At 43.9% G+C, this 19,271-nt stretch overlaps 1 protein-coding gene across 1 annotated transcript in view; it reads left to right on the top strand.

The window, feature by feature from the left end:
* The first annotated feature begins 8,560 nt into the window (after positions 1–8,560).
* KDM7A (lysine demethylase 7A) overlaps positions 8,561–19,271 on the top strand; it is a 78,015-nt gene continuing 67,304 nt past the window's right edge. The window contains exon 1 of the mRNA XM_061414878.1: positions 8,561–8,865. Within this exon, the coding sequence (XP_061270862.1) occupies positions 8,672–8,865 (194 nt within the window). The 5' untranslated portion in view covers positions 8,561–8,671. The remainder of the gene's footprint in view (positions 8,866–19,271) is intronic.

Here is a 19,271-nt window from a genome sequence, read left to right as displayed (position 1 = left end):
TTCAAAGCACTTATTTTTAAAAATTGGAGGATAATTGCTTTACAATGATGTGTTAGTTTCTGCTGTACAACTACGTGAGTACGTAGAAGTATACATATATCCCTCCCTCTTAAGCCTTCCTCTCACTCCCCCTTTTTGTTTTAATGTTAATTTCTTAATTAGGACTTATAAAATAATAAATCTGTGATGCAATACAATTAAGAGGCAGGACTCACAATTTAATTAAATCTACAGATGTAATAGGTTGTAAATTACGTTGTAAGTTATTCTTGTAAATTTTCCATAGGTAAAAGGTTTATAAGTCATGAGGAATTCAAAGTTGATGAACAATATCCAAACATTACATATAATGTCACAATTTTCAGGTCCCAAAAAGTATTACTTGTCATTTGGGTTCAATTTGAAAGAGATTCTTTGTGTTTTACAAACATTTGTTTACTGATCATTAGGAGTGACTGCTGATTGCCATCAATCAGGAACAAGGAGAATTCACCCCTGAAATAAGAATGCAAACAAAATTTATTAAAAAATTGTCCATAATTTTCTCTTTTTATTTGGCTGTGCTGTGTGGCATGAGGGATCTTAGTTCCCCAACCAGGGATCAAACCCGTGCCCTCTGCATTGGGACTGTGCAATCTCAACCACTGGACCACCAGGAAAGTCCCAATAACTTGTCTACAATTTTTATTATCAGTTCAGTTCAGTTCAGTCGTTCAGTCCTGTCCGACTGTTTGTGACCTGGTGAATTGCAGCACGCCAGGCCTCCCTGTCCATCACCAACTCCCGGAGTTCACTCAAACTCATGTCCATAGAGTCGGTGATGCCATTCAGCCATCTCATCCTCTGTCGTCCCCTTCTCCTCCTGCCCCCAATCCCTCCCAGCATCAGAGTCTCTTCCAATGAGTCAACTCTTCACATGAGGTGGCCAAAGTACTGGAGTTTATTATAGTGTTTAGCAAATTTTTCTTAAATCTACAGTACGGTCCCCTTTAACGATAGATACCCCAGACTCATTACTAGTAAATACTACCTTGATTATTTGGTTTGCTTCTTATAACCTGAAACCCATAAACCAATGTATAAATCCCACCTCTTCTAGAGGTGGGAATATAACTTCTTTATACTGCTTGGAAAGTAAATGTTTTACTATTTCATAAACAGAGATGGTGAGGGAAATATAATTTTTCAATATTTTTCTGTCCTTTCAGACTAAACATTCCCTGATTAACCCCATCAGATTAGATGTCCTTCCTATGTGTGGCCAGAGCTCTTTGTGTTTGTCTTCTATGGTGTGTTACGTTACAATTTTATATTTACTTGTTTATCCCATTCATGGTGAGAACACATTGAGCACAGGTGATGTGTCTTTTGTTCTTGTGTTCTTAGTAACTACCAGCTGTATGGAGCAAACACTCAATAACGAATTAACGTATGAAGAGGTAGATGGATGAATAAATACTTTTAATTTTTGCCAACCCCTCAGGCTAATGACAGGTACATATGCATACAGACATGGACATGCAAAATTTTCCAGACTAAATCATTATTAATAAGATGTGGCTTACCCCCACCAGGTGTATCTTTTCCAACTGCATTGAAGTACGCCAGAACTCAGAATGGAAAACCATGATCTAATGCCCTACATAGGTCTTTTAGTAAGTGGACTGGTATTTGAAACACTGGGACTATGTCGGTAACATACCCAAGAGTTTTTTGATAGATCAAAACAATGGCAAATCCAAAGCATTGTGATTATGGGCTAATTCTAAGCTCTAGGAACCTGAAAGAAGAGTTTTAAATTTACAGAAAAATTGAGTGATAGAAGTTGCCAAGTTTCCCCTGTTATTAACATCCTCCACTTATCCAATACATTTGCTATTATTAACAAACTGACATTGATGCATTATAATTGACTAAAGCTCATGGTTTACCCATATTTCCTTAGTTTTAATCTAACATCCTTTTTCTTTTCCAGAATTCCATGTAGAATACTATATTACACTTGCTTTTATTTTTTAATTTTTTGGTGGAAAGGAAAGTTTGACTTATTTTGGATGCCGGCATTTGGGGGCGGGGAGAGAGGGAGGGCAGGCTCCTGTCCAAAGGTTGACTCCCCACACTGACAATCAGTGGGCAAGAGAGTTCTAGACTGAGGGAGGGGGCTACATACAGAAATAGGACATTCAGCTGTGATGGTCATCTTGAATTTGGTCATGTGGTGGCGTGATCAGCATCATCCGGATCATTTTAAGAACAGTTAAACTTCAGTCCAGGGTGGGTTTGTTCCCATTTCTTTGAGACCAGGTCTCAGAACTGTGGCAGCTTCTGTCATGGCTACAGTCTGGTCATCAAGTAGTTAATTTCTCTGCCTGGTGAGGATTTCAGTGTCTATAAGACAGTTCACAGGCTACAGCTTAGAATATTATCTATAGCCCTTGTAAAGGAACTAAAGTTCCTTAACTATGCCTAATGGCTAAACTCTTTATTATTTAGTCTTTTTGGACTGTTTCCCTTTGTTCCTGTATTTTCTTGCTTCTCTGATTAAACTTATTCTTTTTCTTTAATGGAATAGAGTTGCTTTATACTACTGTATTAGTTTCTGCTATCCAGTAAAGTGAATCAGCTATACTTAAACATATAGTCCCCTCTTTTTTGGATTTCCTTCCCACTTAGGTCACCACGGAGCATGGAGTTCCCTGTGTTATACTATAGGTTCTCATTAGTTCTCATCTCATCATTAGTTCTCAATAGTTCTCATCTATTTTATCTTTAGTATCAGTAGTGTATATATGTCAATCCCAATCTTCCAATTCATCCCATCCCCCTTGGTAGGATACTACATGACATTTAATTGTCATGTTTCCTTAGGCTCTTCTTAACTGTGACATATTCTAGGTTTTTCTTATTTTTCATGACCTTGACAGTTTTAGGGAGTACTGGTCAGTACATTGTAGAATGCCCCTCTAATGGAGTTTGTCTGATTTTTTCCTCACGGTTAGATTGGGGCACATTTGGAGCTTTTTTGCAAGGAGATATAGTCCAAAACAGTGGTTATCAACAGTTTGTTGCATCTTCGTTGTCCACATGTGGGGCACACGCCCACGAGTAACATCATCTCTCATTACACAAGGGATGGAGTGGTGGGAGCACTAGGAGCATTTAGGAAACTTTTTTGTAAAAGATGCCCCTCCCTATTCCTGTTTAGAAGGGTCAAATTTTCCCTCTTATTTCATAACCCTTTGGTTTGTAAAGCTTAAACAAAAAAATAGTCCCATAGCACTTTGATCTCTGAAAGACAGGTGTAACTCTAGAAAGTATTATCCACTGCAAAAATATCATTTAACTTTTGAAAAGACTCAGGAAAGGTTAATTTTTTTAATTTATGAAGACTTATAACATACAGATAAATTGAAAGACTAGTACCATGAACGTTCATACACATGTCGTTACCTAGATTGAACAATTGTTAATATTTTTGGATTTGCTTCATTCATCTCCACCTTGCTTTTCCTTTTTTTTGCTGAACCTTTCAAAGCAAGTGCTGACATCATAACGCTTTACTGTTAAAGCCTTAGCTTTGTTGCTGTTGTTCAGTCGCTAAGTCGTGTCCGACTCTCTCCGACTCTGTGGACTGTAGCACGCCAGGTTTCCCAGTCCTTCACCATCTCCTGGTGAAGATGCTGGGAAGGATTGAAGGCAAAAGGAGAAGCGGGCAGCAGAGGATGAGATGGCTGGATAGCTTCACCCACTCAGTGCACGTGAGCAAATAAGGGTGTTCTACTATAAAACCACAATATTGTTTGCACCAAAGAAAATGAATGTTTATTTAATGTTATCTACAGGTTGTATTAAGATATCCCCAAATACCCACAATTATCTTATCTAGATTTTTTTTCAATCAGGGTTAAAGTTCATAAATTACAGTTCTTTTCTTCTTTTTATTGAACTACAGTTGATTTACAATGTTGTATACTTTCAGGGCAGAGAAGGCAATGGCACCCCACTCCAGTGCTCTTGCCTGGAAAATCCCATAGATGGAAAAGCCTGGTGGGCTGCAGTCCATGGGGTCACTAAGAGTGGACACAACTGAGCGACTTCACTTTCACTTTTCATTTTCACGCATTGGAGAAGGAAATGGTAACCCACTCCAGTATTCTTTCCTGGAGAATCCTAGGGACGGGGGAGCCTGGTGGGCTGCCGTCTACGAGGTCGCACAGAGTTGGACACGACTGAAGCAACTTAGCAGCAGCGGCAGTATACTTTCAAGGATACAGCAAAGTGATTCGTTTTTTCTTCAAGTATGGATAGCTTGTTTTGGAAACAAGCTCCTTCTTTTTCTGAATCTCTAAGAAGAACATTAAATATCCTCTAGGGAAAAAAATGTATAGGCACTGACTGAAGGCCTGAGGAGCACACCAGTAATATCCAAATTAAATTTTTTGTATAGAAAGGAACATGGAAGAATCAGAAGTCGGAGAAGGTGGGTTTTGAAGAAAAGGAAGGAGAGGGAATACTGAGGAAGCGACTAGCAGACATGGTCATGGAGATAGACCAGTATTGGTAGGAGAGGGAAGCAAAGTTGTCAGGTTGGAGCAAACATTTCTTTTCAGAGAAATGAGGGTTTACAGATAAGTGAAGTATTAAAAAAATCCACAAATAACTTACACTTGATATCAAACTTTAGATGTATGGTAGTTACTAAAGTGAAAGTCGTTCAGTTGTGTCCAACTCTTTGTGACCCCATGGATTATACAGTTCATGGTATTCTCCAGGCCAAAGTACTGGAGTGGGTAGCCTTTCCCTTCTCCAGGGGATCTTCCACAACCCACAGATTGAACCCAGATCTCCCGCATTGAGGGCAGATTCTTTACCAGCTGAGCCATAAAGGAAGCTGAAGAATACTGGAATGGGTAGCCTATCCCTTCTCCAGTGGATTTTCTCGACCCAGGAATCAAACCAGGGTCCCCTGCATTGCAGGTGGATTATCTACCAACGGAGCTATCAGGAAAGCCCATGGGAGTTACTAGAGGACCCGCAAAGGAGAAAGGCTGAGGGAGTCCCATGTCATTGCCAATCAATGCTGGCATGGAGCTGGGTGTCTCACCTCAAGATATTTTCTTTCTGAAATTCTCTTCCCCCTTGTTTTTGGGATAATACTTTCCTAATCTTCCCTCCTAAATTTCTAGCTGCTCTTCAGTCCTACTATTATTAATAAACAAATAATTATAGTTAATTATTGTTGTTTAGTCGCTAAGTCGTGTCTGAGTCTTTGTGACCCTGTGGATTATAGCCCATCAGGCTCCTCTGTTCATGGGATTCTTTAGGCAAGAATGCTGGAGTGGGTTGCCATTTCCTTCTCCAGGGGATCTTTCTGACCCAGGGATCGAACGTGAGTCTCCAGCCTTGGCAGGCAGATTCTTTACTACTGAGCCACACTCATAACTAACAGCTATATAGGTTAGTATGCACCAGGAATTGTGACCTGCATTTTGTTATCTCATTTAATGCACTGAACTGTGTGAAGTAGATATTCTTATCACGCCTTAAAATAAGAAAACTAAAACCCAATAGCTAGTTGCTACAGAGATAGGAGACTGTGGAATTCAAGCACATGCTCTTAATTATTAGGCATGGAGCTTGTCACTAAAATTTCAGCATCATTCAGAGTTCCAGCCTTCATCCCTTTCAAGGTTCCATCTTTGTGTTTAAATTTCTCTAACCTTTCCTTACAGATCTATATGCCTTATAGTATTTATACTCTCTATATCTATATTTATATTCTTGCTGATTGTTTTGATGTGCTTTTGAAACTAGCTGCATTTCCAACTGGAGACTCAACTAAGTAGACCAGGTGAAATCACACAGAAGTGATTCTGACTTCTTCACTGGATCCTCTCGGGTGCGGGCGTCTGATTCGTCCCATTGCTGACAAGGTGGTGCTTGTCAGACTTCTCCACTGTCTCCACTTTAAGTCTCTTTGTAGATGGTAAGAGTTTTGTGAGTAGATACTTTGAAAGTATGTAAATATTCCAATCATTTTCAAACTTTCAATTTATGCTGATTTACATGTGTATGGTTTCCTATGCTATTCAACAGGTTTTAACACATTTTTTTTTTGGTCCCAGATTTGGGACACAAATTGCCCTGTGTCCTTTTGACATGTCCCATAATTCTTGAACATATCCTTATTTTCTGGGACTACTAGGGACTCCAGTCTCTTGTTTTACTTCTCTCCTCCCGTCCTGGAATCAGCCATCTGGCCAAGAAGAAAAATGAAGTGGAGAACAGTATTTAGAAACCAAGATCTGGGCTAGATGCCCTCATCATTTTGTTGTGTCCCAGACTTTCTTGGTGGACAGAGTATGCATGGACTTATATACCTATATTTATTTCTATAAATAGAAATAGATTGATACCTCCATTACCAGTTCACTACTACAAGTTTCATTTTAGTTTTCTTTCCATATTTCTAACTCTCTTTCTCAACAGTGAGAAATTACCTCCCATTTTCCTTAATATATTTACTTATTAATCCTCTTGTACATAATCATCACTATCTCTAATCATCACTGCTGCTTCCTCCTCTGCTTGGCTACCCTCTCACTCCACCCATACTGACACCCCAAGGCCAGGTGGTTCCTCTAGCACCAAGAACATCCCCATACCAAGCCACGTCCCTGCCTGAATGCCCTTCTCATCACGACTCCAGCATGACAGCTTCCACTGCCTCCCGCTTCTATGACAACACACATCCTCCACAGTGTACTTTTAAAAATACATGGTCTCTTCTGCTTGTGATAAAGTCTCTTACTCTAAGTAAGATATTATTATCCGTAATTTTTCTTTGAAGAGATCTTCAAAATCTAATTCAAGAGAAACAGAGTAACCTGCTCAAAGTCACACAGCTTCAACAAAACAGGATTTGAATGTAAGGCTCTTCACTACCCCAATCCAGGATAACTTTTCTTTTTTCACTAGCAGAAACAGGTTTCAAACTCATTCACTCTGTGGTCAACTCTGACTTCCAGGTGTTTCTTTTCATGCAAAATATGAGACAAGCAATGGTGTGGTAGAAAAGGGACTGGAATCAAGAAACTTAAAAACTTTAGTTCAAGCCCAGATCTGAGACTTTAAGCAAGTTAATTGCTTTCCTCAATTATAAAAAGGTTAGACTAGGTATCAGTGATTCTCTGCCTTGGGCTGAGTGAGATGGCAGCTACAGGTTTTTTTTTTTTTTTTTTTAATCAATGATAGATATGCCTTCGAAATGTAGCTGTGAACATCTGTTCCCATAATTCCTATATACATACATATATATAATTTTACTGAAGTATAGTTAAAATGGGCTTCCCTGGTGGTTCAGAGGATAAAGCGTCTGCCTGTAATGCCGGAAACCCAGGTTTGATCCCTGGGTCAGGAAGATCCGCTGGAGAAGGAAATGGCAACCCACTCCAGTACTCTTGCCTGGAAAATCCCATGGATGGAGAAGCCTGATAGGCTACAGTCCATGGTATCGCAAAGAGTCGGACACGATAGTTAAATTACAATATTCCATAATTCTTAACATCCCTTCCAACTCGCCTAATTATGATACCAAGGCAATCCATTTCTATTGGATGTTAGCTGTTTTTATTATCAATCTAACCCTTCATTCAAAAATATTTATTAGTGGCCTATTATCTGCCAAGTCCCGTATTACCGTTTTTCTAATAGTCCCTTTGCGACGTGTCACTGTCACTTAGAACTTTATTCCTGTTTTCCAAACTTGGAACTCATCTAAGTATTCGCATCTAAGTCGTGTTGTTTATAAGCACGTCAGCTTCCTCTCCGGTCCTCTCTCCACCCACCACATTTCAAGACTGGTTCCTCTGGGCTCCCAGACATTAGATGAATTCCTCTTGGGAACAACCTCCTTCACCTACCAGTGGCTCCATCAACACTACATTCCTGGCTGGTCGGTGGGAATTCGGGTGGGACGTTTTTGGAAGTTTGAATGACTCCCCAGCACACTCCTGCCCCTCGGCAGGACTTAAGCAGACCATTGTGCTGTTAACCCTCGGCTCGGACCCGCGGTTAATTGATTTAAGATACTCCCGACGTCTGGAGGTGGCCCCGGAGGGGCTTTAATTTCCTCGGGTCCAGGGTCTATGGCACAGACGTAGCGCGCCGCTTTCAACTGCGCAGGAACTTCCCTGGCCTCCGCGGTCACTCAGAAATGCCGGAGCCGGCCGTTCGCACGCACCCGCCGCCCTCCTCCCGGGGCCGCGCGCCCCGCGCCGCCGCGCGTGTCCTCAGGGAGCCTCTGCTTCCCTCCGCCTCCCCCGCCCCGCGTGCCCTTCAGCGAGTCTCCCTCCGCCCGGCCGACGCGAGCGGAGCGGGCACGCGCGCCGGGCGGCAGAACGACGTGCGCGACATGCGCGGCCCCGCGCGGAGCGCCGGAAGGAGCCGGGCTCGGTCGCGGCGTGCGCGCGCCGCCGCCCGCCGCCCGCCCCCTCCGGGCCCGGCTGCGGCCTCGCGCGCGCGCGCACTGAGACGCCGCCGCCGCCGCCGCCGCCGCCGCCGCGGCTGCTGCTCCGGCTGCTGCAGGAGGCGGCGCTGGCTGGCGGCTGCGCTCGCTCCAGTCTGCAAGCGGAGCAGCGAGCGAGCGTGTGTGTGTGTGTGTTTTTTAAAGATGGCCGGAGCGGCGGCGGCGGTGGCCGCGGGAGCAGCAGCTGGAGCCGCCGCGGCAGCCGTGTCGGTGGCGGCTCCGGGCCGGGCCTCGGCAGCCCCGCCGCCCCCGCCGGTGTACTGTGTGTGCCGGCAGCCGTACGACGTGAACCGCTTCATGATCGAGTGCGATATCTGCAAGGACTGGTTCCACGGCAGGTAAATAAACCCCCTCCAGCCCCGCCGCCGCCGCCGCCGCCGCCGGCTACCGGCCAACCGCCGCCGTCGCCGCGCCGGCCGCTCGCGCCGCCGGCCGCCCGGCCGCCGCACCGCACCGAGCGCCGAGGGGCCCGGGTGCCGAGCCCCCGGCCCGGGCAGCGGGGCGCGCGGGGCCCCGGGCTCGCCGGGCGCCCGGCGGGCTTAGATGGGGCTGGTGGGATCGCCCGGCCGGCCGAAGAGTCGCCACAACAAACGGGAACAAAGGGGACCGGCTGAGAAGTTGGCAGGGGGGGTACCGGGGCGAGGGGACGCGGCCGGGGCAGGCGCCAGCGGAGGCGGCGGGCGGAGCGCCGGCCCGGCCCGGCCCGCCGCGCCCGCAGCCCGGCCGCCGCCCCGCCCGGCCGGGACTCCCGGCCCGGAGTCGCCACCCGGCCGGCCGCCCTGCCCGACCGGCCGCCGCTCCTTCCTTCCGGGCGGCGAGCGGCCGGCCCCGGCCCGGGGGTCTCCAGAAATTGCCCTCCTAGCCTCCGCCGCCCGCCCGCCCTCGGGTCGCGGTCGCGCCCCCTTCCCCGGGCTTTTTATCAAACTTCCTCGGCCGTGGGGCGCTGGGACGGGGGCGTCGGCAGCGCCGGCCCGGCGGGGCTCCAGCGGAGTAAACAGAGCAACAGATGAGGAGGCACTTGCGGGGACTCGAGAGAGATGCCAGTCGGAAGTTCGGGTCGGGGGTCCCGGGCGGAACGGCGGGGCGGCTCGGGTCTCGGCCCCCAGCCGCCGGAGCGGCTCAGCCCGTCCCGGCGGGGGTGGAGCGGATGGAGTGGGCAGCGGGGCCCGAAGGGACAGCCTCGCACCCCCAACCCCCCGCGGCCGCCCCCGCGCCGCGGCTCAAACTTTGTTACAAACAGTGAAATGTCCCCAATCGCCCGAGGGGACGGCGACCGGGGGCCGGCGACCGAGGGGCCAGCGCCCGGGGGGCCTGGGGCGGGCGAACTTTGCCCGGCCGGTGGGGACTAAGGGGCGGGTGGCGGGGGCGGCGAACGTCGCCCTCTGCCTCGGCCGCCGCCTGTGTCTCAGGTTTGACGTTTGTGAGAGCTCGGGCCGCCCCCGCCGCCGAGCCGCCGACTCGTGTGTTTTGTAATCAAAGTGTGAGGCTAATAAAGGGCGGCGCCACAGCCTCTTGACTCCGGCGTGGGAGGGATTCGCAGGCATTTAAACAAAGAAACTAGTTGAGGTTGGGCTCCCCAAGTCCTTATTTGGGTGTTGTGGCAAGGCCTGCGGTCACTTTTAGGTGAAGCAGGTTTCCCGAGCCCCGTTTCGGGGTGTTTCTGGGCGAGAGTACGCTCGCGGGTAATAGCAGATATGGTGACTGTGATTGTAGGAAGTGTCCTTTGATTGACAGCAGGACATTTAAATACAGCCTCCACTACCCCCCCTCCCCAATTTTGCAGAAACACTACACGACCAGGCCAGATGTCTTAGTCTCCCTCTACTGGCCCTGGGAGAGAAAACCAGTTCACTTACAGCGTTCCTGTCAGTGTTGAGCGCTAGGTACGGTTAGTTTTACTTAATTTTCAAGTACAGCTAGTTTTACTTGATCCGTTTTCAGGTTGCCTAATTCTGACAGCAACAATAGAAGGAGAGTAAAACCAACAAATTGTCAAGGTAAAAGTAAGACAGGGTCCTCGCTTTGTATAGCAGATCCTCTTTTCACAGTCTGGTATATGCTGGGAGTGTTATTACAGCGTGCCGCTTGTAGTTAAAAACAAATTCTCTAAAGTTCTTTTTCGTTACTTGGAACCGATGCTTTTCCTATATTTTGGTTGTACGTAAAACTGAAATAGGAAGATACAAGTCTTGCCAGTTCTCTCTCTATATCCTCTTTTCCCATCGTACGCAACCAGAATAGAGATGATCCAGAAATCCAGGTTCCATGCAGAATAAATCCCGAATCCCTGGTGATTATGCAAATACTTATTTTTTCAAAGAACTGTTTTAGCTGCATAAGAAATTTATCCTGTTGTACAATGTAGAGGCTTGATAGGTTAATAAATTTTAGACTGGAATTTTATTTATCTTAAGTAACACTATAACCGTGAAAAGCTGCAGGTAGTTTATGAGGACTCTTGTTAATACATTTAAGTGTTAAATTTGTAAACAGAAAAGGTTGAAGGGAAAACAGAGGGCGTGTATGAAGGAGGGAGAGCAAGGGTGTGGGCTGCTTTGTCACACGAATTTGTGTGACTTTGTATTTGTGGAGATGACTTTGAAAAATGTTTTTTTTGAACCCAGGGCTTTTTTGACCAGCAATCCTTGAGAACTTAATGTGATTCAGATGTCAAAAGTTAGAAAATTTAGTGATACATAATGCCCTACAGTGCAAAAGCAGTATCTCATTAACAAGTTTAACTCAATGAAATATTGGTAATTTGGGGTCCATATGTTTTTCTTGTAATCAATATTTACTCTGTTTATTGTACCACAAGTGAATGGTTTATTGAACACAGCAAAATGTTCTTATGTATTATTAAACAGATGTCATTTGCTTGTGTGAGAATTGGCCCCTAAAATACCATGGTGTATCTTTAATCCTGGAGAAGGAAATGGCAACCCACTCCAGTAGTCTTGCCTGGAGAATCCCATGGACAGAGGAACCTCGTGGGCTACAGTCCATGGGGTTGCAAGAGTGGAACACGACTGAGCAGCTAAGCTTCAGATCAGATCAGTCGCTCAGTCGTGTCCGACTCTTTGCAACCCCATGAATGGCAGCACTCAAGGCCTCCCTGTCCATCACCAACCCCCGGAGTTCACTGAGACTCACGTCCATCGACTCATTGATGCCATCCAGCCATCTCATCCTCTGTCGTCCCCTTCTCCACCTGCCCCCAATCCCTCCCAGCATCAGAGTCTTTTCCAATGAGTCAACTCTTCGCATGAGGTGGCCAAAGTACTGGAGTTTCAGCTTTAGCATCATTCCTTCCAAAGAAATCCCAGGACTGATCTCCTTCAGAATGGACTGGTTGGATCTCCTTGCAGTCCAAGGGACTCTCAAGAGTCTTCTCCAACACCGCAGTTCAAAAGCATCAATTCTTCGGCGCTCAGCCTTTTTCACAGTCCAACTCCTATCTTTAATCCCCATGTTCAACTTTCCTTTGGTTTCTAGGGATGGTCCGTCTGCAGAAGAGAAAGAAAGCATAGGAGAATGGATACAGAGGATTTTCTCTACTTGGAAAACTTCTTGATACTTTTATTTTTTCAAGTAGAAAAAATTTTTTTAATCTCAAGGAGTCAGTGAATTTTGGTATAAATTTGGGTTTACTCTGTCTGGAGTTCCTGGCATCTGGAAATCCAAAAAAGGTTTTGCCCTAAATTATCCTGACTGGGAAGACCTTCCTTGAGGCTTTTTAGTCAGGCATGAGGTCAGATTGAACCAGCTTCCTCCAGGTTTGGGGCTTTTGAACTTTGATTGCATCCTTAGTGTTTAGGAATTCCTGTTCCTCAAGTCTACCTAAGCATTTTCCGTAAGTAAGAGGGAAAAAGAATATGGGTCCAGGGAGGAAAAGAATATGGGTCCAGGGTACAACCAATAATTGATACCCTGGGGGTGGTGAGCTGAGGAATTAACAGGACTTTCCTGGGCAGGTTCCTTCCAACCTGGAGATGGAGTTCTTTCTCTGAGTCCTTAGTGGAAGTAAGACAATGGAGAACTTTCTTGACAATGCCCTTCCCCCTAATCTCTAGGCTAGATGTCTTTCCATAGTGCTTTAATATCGTCCTATGCAGAATTGAGGAAATGGCAACCCACTCCAGTACTCTTGCCTGGAAAATCCCATGGACGGAGGAACCTGGTAGGCTACAGTCCATGGGGTCGCTAAGAGTTGGACACGACTGAATGACTTCACTTTTCGCTTATGCAGAATTGCATCATTGCCCTAATTCAGTTGTATTATAATGTCTTTTCTCTCCCCGTTATAATGTAAATACCTTTATTTACTAGTCTTGTTAGTCACATATTCATTTTAATGTTTAAGGTATAGGTATGTACTTTAAAAAATAAAACTTGAAAAAAAAAACTGGGAATTTCTATTATGCATTCTACTGTTTCCTATCATTTATCGATGTTTACTTTTTCCTATATCTTTAATGTTCTTGATAAACATTTTCAGTGGCTGCGCAGAGGTTAATTTCATGGAAGTACAGTGCATTTCAAAATCATCCCCTCTTGTTAGTTTTTTACTTTGTTTACGACTCTTGTATTTCTTAATGATGGATGGTTGACAGTCTTCTAAACAAACCAATTGTGAACGTTTCTAATCATTTCCTTAGAATAAGTCAAATGAGTTAACATGTAAAACACTTAGAAGACGATCTGGACCATGTAAATATTCAATAAGAAATTTCCTTGAAGTAGCATGATTAGTCACAGGGCATAGATATTTTTAGGCTTCTTGTGCCTATTTTGCCAGATTGTCTTCCAGAAAGGTAATTTCAGTTTATACTCTTACTCCCTGCCCACTTTTCCTGGATTCTCACTAAGGTATTATTATTATTAACCATTACCACCCCCTCCCGCAAAAAATCCTCAAACAGAAATGTTGCATTCTGCAGATAATGTAATATTTCCACCAAATGACATACCTATGAACCCAGAAAACCATTCATGGCAGTGCTGCTCCTATTATCCCCAAATGGGAACAGCTTAAATATCATTAATACTTGATTGTATAAATTGTGGCATACTCATAAAATTGAATGCTACTTAGCCTTAAAGAAGGATTGTACTCCTGATGTGTGCAATGATGGGTGGATCCCATGGAGATAAAGTTGAACAAAGGAAGACAGGTTTGATTCTACTTCTGTGAAGTTTAAGTGCAGGCATAATTGGGTGATAGAAGTCAGACTGGTACTTACCTCTCCAGGCGTGTTTCCTGAGAGGAGGCGTAAGGGAGCTTCGGAGGTGCAGGAACTGTTCTGTATCTTGGTCATGGGTGTATACAGGTGGAAAAGTTCACAGATCTGCATGCATGTTGGAGATTTTTTAAAACTTAATTACACTTCAAATATTAAAATGAAAAGTATAAAAAAATAAAAAATTTGCCACTTTGCATCTAATTCTCACTGTAACCTTGCTGGATAAGTGTTGTTATTATCTCCATTTTACAGATGAGGAGTCTGAGGGTTGAGAGGTCAGTAACTTCCCCAGGGTTGCAGAGCTAGAAGGTCATAGAGTGAGGTCTGAACTCTGCCTCTGTCCTGGGGTGGCGGGTGTGCTGGGGTGGTGGTGTAGGTAAACAGATGTGACATGGTTCCATAGAAATATAGCTGTAAACATTTTCCTTATTTTTCTTTATTACAATTATTTTCTGGGGCATAAATAGCCAACACATAGTATTTTGTGATTTTATTTCATCTCTTGTTCCTGACACAAGGGATTGCCTCTTGGGTTTTATCAAGTATACTGTTGGCTTTGGCCCAATTTGCAGTATGCCTGGCGCTGTTCTTGGTGCTAGAAATATAGTGGTGAGTAAAGCAAAGTCCTTGGTGTCCTGTAACATATTCTATGGAAATGGCAACCTGCTCCAATATTCTAGCCTGGGAAATCCCATGAACAGAGGAACCTGGTGGGCTACCGTCTGTGGGGGTGCAGAGAATCAGATACAACGGGGCACACATGCACAGGGGTGGTGGGGAGGTGGGACAGATGAATAAATACACAGGACAAAAGAGTGTTTAGTGCTGTGAAGAAAAATTGAGTTAGAAAAAGGACTGGGAGTAGTATAAGTCTGCATTCATATGGTGTGATTATGGAAGGCTTTGAGAAAGACATTGGAATGCTAAAAAATGTTGGATTTCACTCGGAGCAAATAGTCAAATATTTTGAGTGGAGGAATAAACCATTTGCCTTAACCTTTAAAAGATTCACTGTGGCTGCTACATGGAGAAAAGACTGGAGAGAGGGGAGGTAAAGGGGACAGGCAGACGAGTAAGAAAGCCATCGTGATAGTCCAGGTGAGAGATGATTTAGGATGTTTGAGTGGGTTTTGGTAATTTACACAGGTCATATATTAATTTTTATTCCTGAAGTTTGAATGAATGAAGAGCCTGGTTTGTGGGGATAGAAGTATGTTACCAAGAATAATGCTGTTGGATAGGAAGGAGTTTCCCAGCTACTCACTGTGGAGTCCTGGGAACTTACTCAAACACTTGAACTGAATGCATCACCAGCGCTAGGCGCTCTTCTAACTGCGTTAGCTCTGTTAACTAACTCATCTAATTCTCACTGTAACCTTGCTGGATAAGTGTTGTCGTTATCTCCATTTTACAGATAAGGAGTCTGAGGGTTGAGAGGTCAGTAACTTACCCATGGTTGCAGAGCTAGGAGGTCATAGAGGTAGGTCTGAACTCTGCCTCTGTCCTGGGGTGGCGGGTGTGCTGGGGTGGTGGCACAGGTAAACAGATGTGACATGGTTCCATAGAAATATATCTGTAAACATCTTCCTTATTTTTCTTTATTGCAATTAATTTCTGTGGCATAAATAGGTTTAAAATAATCGTAACTGCCTTGGGAATAAAAGTTACTTGAAAATTTTTATAATTAATTCTGTTTCATCCTTCTTATAATGGACTTCTTATTGGAGTGTATTTTGATTTTTCTTAATGTCAAGGTTGGAAATTTTAAAATTGGTTTTATATACATTTCTGCTTAATGATCAAGTCTTTTAGTATTAAAAACATACTACGTGAACATGTATCATCTCCCTGTAAGAGACAAAAAGTCTATTTATTGAATTTCTCTACATTTTTTTTTGTTTTGACAGTTTATTGTAGAAGAAAATATGAAGAAAATATATGAGTATTTTCTTCATATGTTTCACTTACAATAGTAATTATGCATACACGCTCAGTGTTGCTTTTTGAACGAAAATATGTTGTGAAATGGAGTCATACAATGCTTAGTGACACTAACATATAGTTCTTCCATCAAGCTTTAAACAATTTTAAACCGTTAGTTTGGGGGCAGATTTCTGCTTGGTTTGCTCTCATATCTCGTGTTCTTAGGCATGAAATTGAGTTTACTGATCACCAAGGGGAAGAGTGCCTTTATATTTGATGATCTGATGTGGTGGAGCTCAAGAATAAGAATAGAACAGGTGTAAGGGAATTTGATTATAAAGCGAGCTTTGGCTGGTTTGAGCAGTTGAAACACCACAATAATTTGCACAGCTTTTGAGCAGTAGGTCAGTTCTGATGTTGCAGTTGCTACCAAGTGTGTCTAATTCTTTTTGGAAGTTATATTTTATTGTTGTAGTGATTGCTTACTTACTTTTATATTAATACTAATTACAGTGTGAGTTAGTGGTAACTTCTCTGCTTTTTGTATGTATTTGTGTGAGCCCTGGTTCCTTGTATTGGAGAATGGTTGGTAGAAACCAAGGTCTGGCACTTGGTGGACTCATTACTTCCAGGCCTTCTCAGTGGACAGAGCTAGGAAATACTCCAGTCACACACATGCCCACACATATTTGTGTTTGCATCTGTCTATCTGTATTAAGACTCTAAAATTTTATACCTTTGATTCTAATTGAACATCACAGAGTTCATTTTAACCTTCCCCTTTCCTTACTTATAACTTTGTTGACTAACAGAGATGCGGCTCTCATTATCTACAATATATAATTTACTTATTTCTTCAATCCTAGTGTATACATAAAGTACATAAAATAGTTCTCAAATTGCTAACCTGTATACTTCTGAGAAATGCAGTTTGCTAAGTAGATTCTAGTATCTGTTTAGTGGTTTTGTTTTTTTTTTGTCTTTAGCTTTATAGCCTTATATCTAGGCAGAAGACTGTTTTCCAAAGTTACCTTAGTTCTTTTCTTCTACTTTAGTGTGTTATTTATTTGTAACGTGGTTAGGTTTATTTGTTGCGCTTCCCTTGTGGCTCAGCTGGTGAAGAATCTGCCTGCAACGTGGGAGACCTGGGTTCGATCCTTGGGTTGGGAAGATCCCCTGGAGAAGGGAAAGGCTACCCACTCCAGTTTTCTGGCCTGGAGAATTCCATGGACTGTATAGTCCATGCAGTTGCAAGGAGTCGACATGGCTGAGCCGAGCGACTTTCACTTAGGTTTATTTGTTACTGTTATATTGCATTCTGGATTCCTCCTCTGTCCTGGTTGGTTTTAATTGTTGGTTTGTATTTTGAGAATGTGAAACATGACTGTGGTTCTAAGAAGCCAGAAGTTATTTGAAAAGGTATACTCAGAAATGTCAATGCCCCCTTCACTCCTCCTGCCCCTCCCTGTCCCCCATCTTCCCTGTCCCCATGAATAATCAGTCTCTTTCCGTGTGAAGTCTTTTGTTTGTTTTCTCACAAAACAAGCAGATCTATGTGTATTTTCTCACATCTGCTTTTTTTTTTTTTTACACAAAGTGTATCATACAACAAATACTCTCTGCTATTTTTTTGTTTTTCTTTGACAGTGTATACTGGAAACCACTCATGTCACTTTGTGGAGCTCTTCTTTATTCCTTTTAGCAGCTGTATGGTACTCCTCTGTGTGGATACACCCTGATCTGTTTATCCATTTTCTTGTGTGGGCATCTAGGTGGTCTTTATGATTACAGTAATGAGTAATGGTGTGCGTATATATTTTCGTTTTAATGGAAGTGTATCTCCAGGTTAGATCGCAGGTAGAGCCTAGAAGTAGAATTTTACTTGGTCAACAATGAGTGCACGGTTTTGTCAGGTTCACCAGAGTCCTCTCCTGAATGCTTGGGCTAGTTCTTGTTCCCACCGTCAGTATGGGAGAGTGCCACTTTCTCCACATTCTTGGCATCCAGACCTGTTGTCATATTTTTAATCTTTGCCAATCTAAGAGGTGAAAAATGGTATTCATGGTTTTATTTGCATATCTCTAAAAATTACAGATGAATTTGAACAGTTTTTCATGGGACTCGGGGCCATTTTCTTTTTCCTTCTTTTAAGAATCATCTGTTTATATATTCTGAGAGCCCCAAGCATGGTTAATGGAAACCAGTTGAATGTTAAGATTCTTTCAGTGCGTTGGTTTGTCATTCAGTTGGATGTTGCTAGCCACCACGATGTTCTTGGCTTTGATTTTAATTTTTTTTTTTTAAGGAAATTTCAGACATAAACAGAAATAAACAGAACAGTATAATGGGCTCCCAGATACCGTCACTCCACTTTCAGTTTAGTTCAGTCGCTCAGTCGTGTCTGACTCTTTGCGACCCAGTGAATTGCAGCACGCCAGGCCTCCCTGTCCATCACCAACTCCCAGAGTTCACTCAAACCCACGTCCATCTACTCCACTTTAGTGATTAACAATTCATTCATGACCAATCTTGTTTCATTTACCCCTGCCCTTATTTCCCTTGCACTTGGTGTTATTTTTAAGTCAACTTGGGGTATATCATTATATCTGTGACTATTTTAGCATGTATATCTCTTAAGGCCTCTTCTAAGAAAAACTACAATAAATGGTAAATCTTGGTACTTATATTAATAGTTTGCATCAAGGTCCAAGTAAGGTCCATACATTTGATTAGTTGTATCATTGGTTCTCAGCTGGATGGGATGCTGCCTCCCAAGGGACACGAGGCAGTGTCTGGAGACGTTTGTTATTTTGGCAGGGGGTGGGTGGAGTTGTTCCAAGCATGTCATAGGAGAGGGCAGGTATGCTGCTGAACATCATGCACAGAGCAGCCCCGTAAGGAAGAGTTCAGTTCAGTTCAGTTCAGTCGCTCAGTCATTTCTCACTCTTTGCGACCCCATGAATCGTAGCACGCCAGGCCTCCCTGTCCATCACCATCTCCCGGAGTTCATTCAAACTCATGTCCATTGAGTCAGTGATACCATCCAGCCATCTCATCCTCTGCCATCCCCTTCTCCTCCTGCCCACAATCCCTCCCAGCCTCAGGGTCTTTTCCAATGAGTCAGCTCTTCCCATGAGGTGGCCAAAGTACTGGAGTTTCAGCTTTAACATCATTCCTTCCAAAGAACACCCAGGGCTGATCTCCTTTAGAATGGACTGGTTGGATCTCCTTGCAGTCCAAGGGACTCTCAAGAGTCTTCTCCAACACCACAGTTCAAAAGCATCAATCAAAAGCGCTCAGCTTTCTTCACAGTCCAACTCTTACATCCATACATGATGACTGGAAAAACCACAGCCTTGAGTAGACGGACCTTTGTTGGCAAAGTAATGTCTCTGCTTTTCAATATGCTCTCTAGGTTGGTCATAACTTTTCTTCCAAGGAGTAAGCATCTTTTAATTTCATGGCTGCAGTGACCATCTGCAGTGATTTTGGAGCCCCCCAAATAAAGTCTGACACTGTTTCCACTGTTTCCCCATCATTTCCCATGAAGTGATGGGACCGGATGCCATGATCTTCGT

Source organism: Bos javanicus, chromosome 4 (genome assembly GCF_032452875.1).
Source record: "Bos javanicus breed banteng chromosome 4, ARS-OSU_banteng_1.0, whole genome shotgun sequence".
NCBI lineage: Eukaryota > Metazoa > Chordata > Mammalia > Artiodactyla > Bovidae > Bos > Bos javanicus.
The sequence above is the reverse complement of the archived record's forward strand: the minus strand, read 5'-3'. Positions and strand labels throughout refer to the sequence as shown.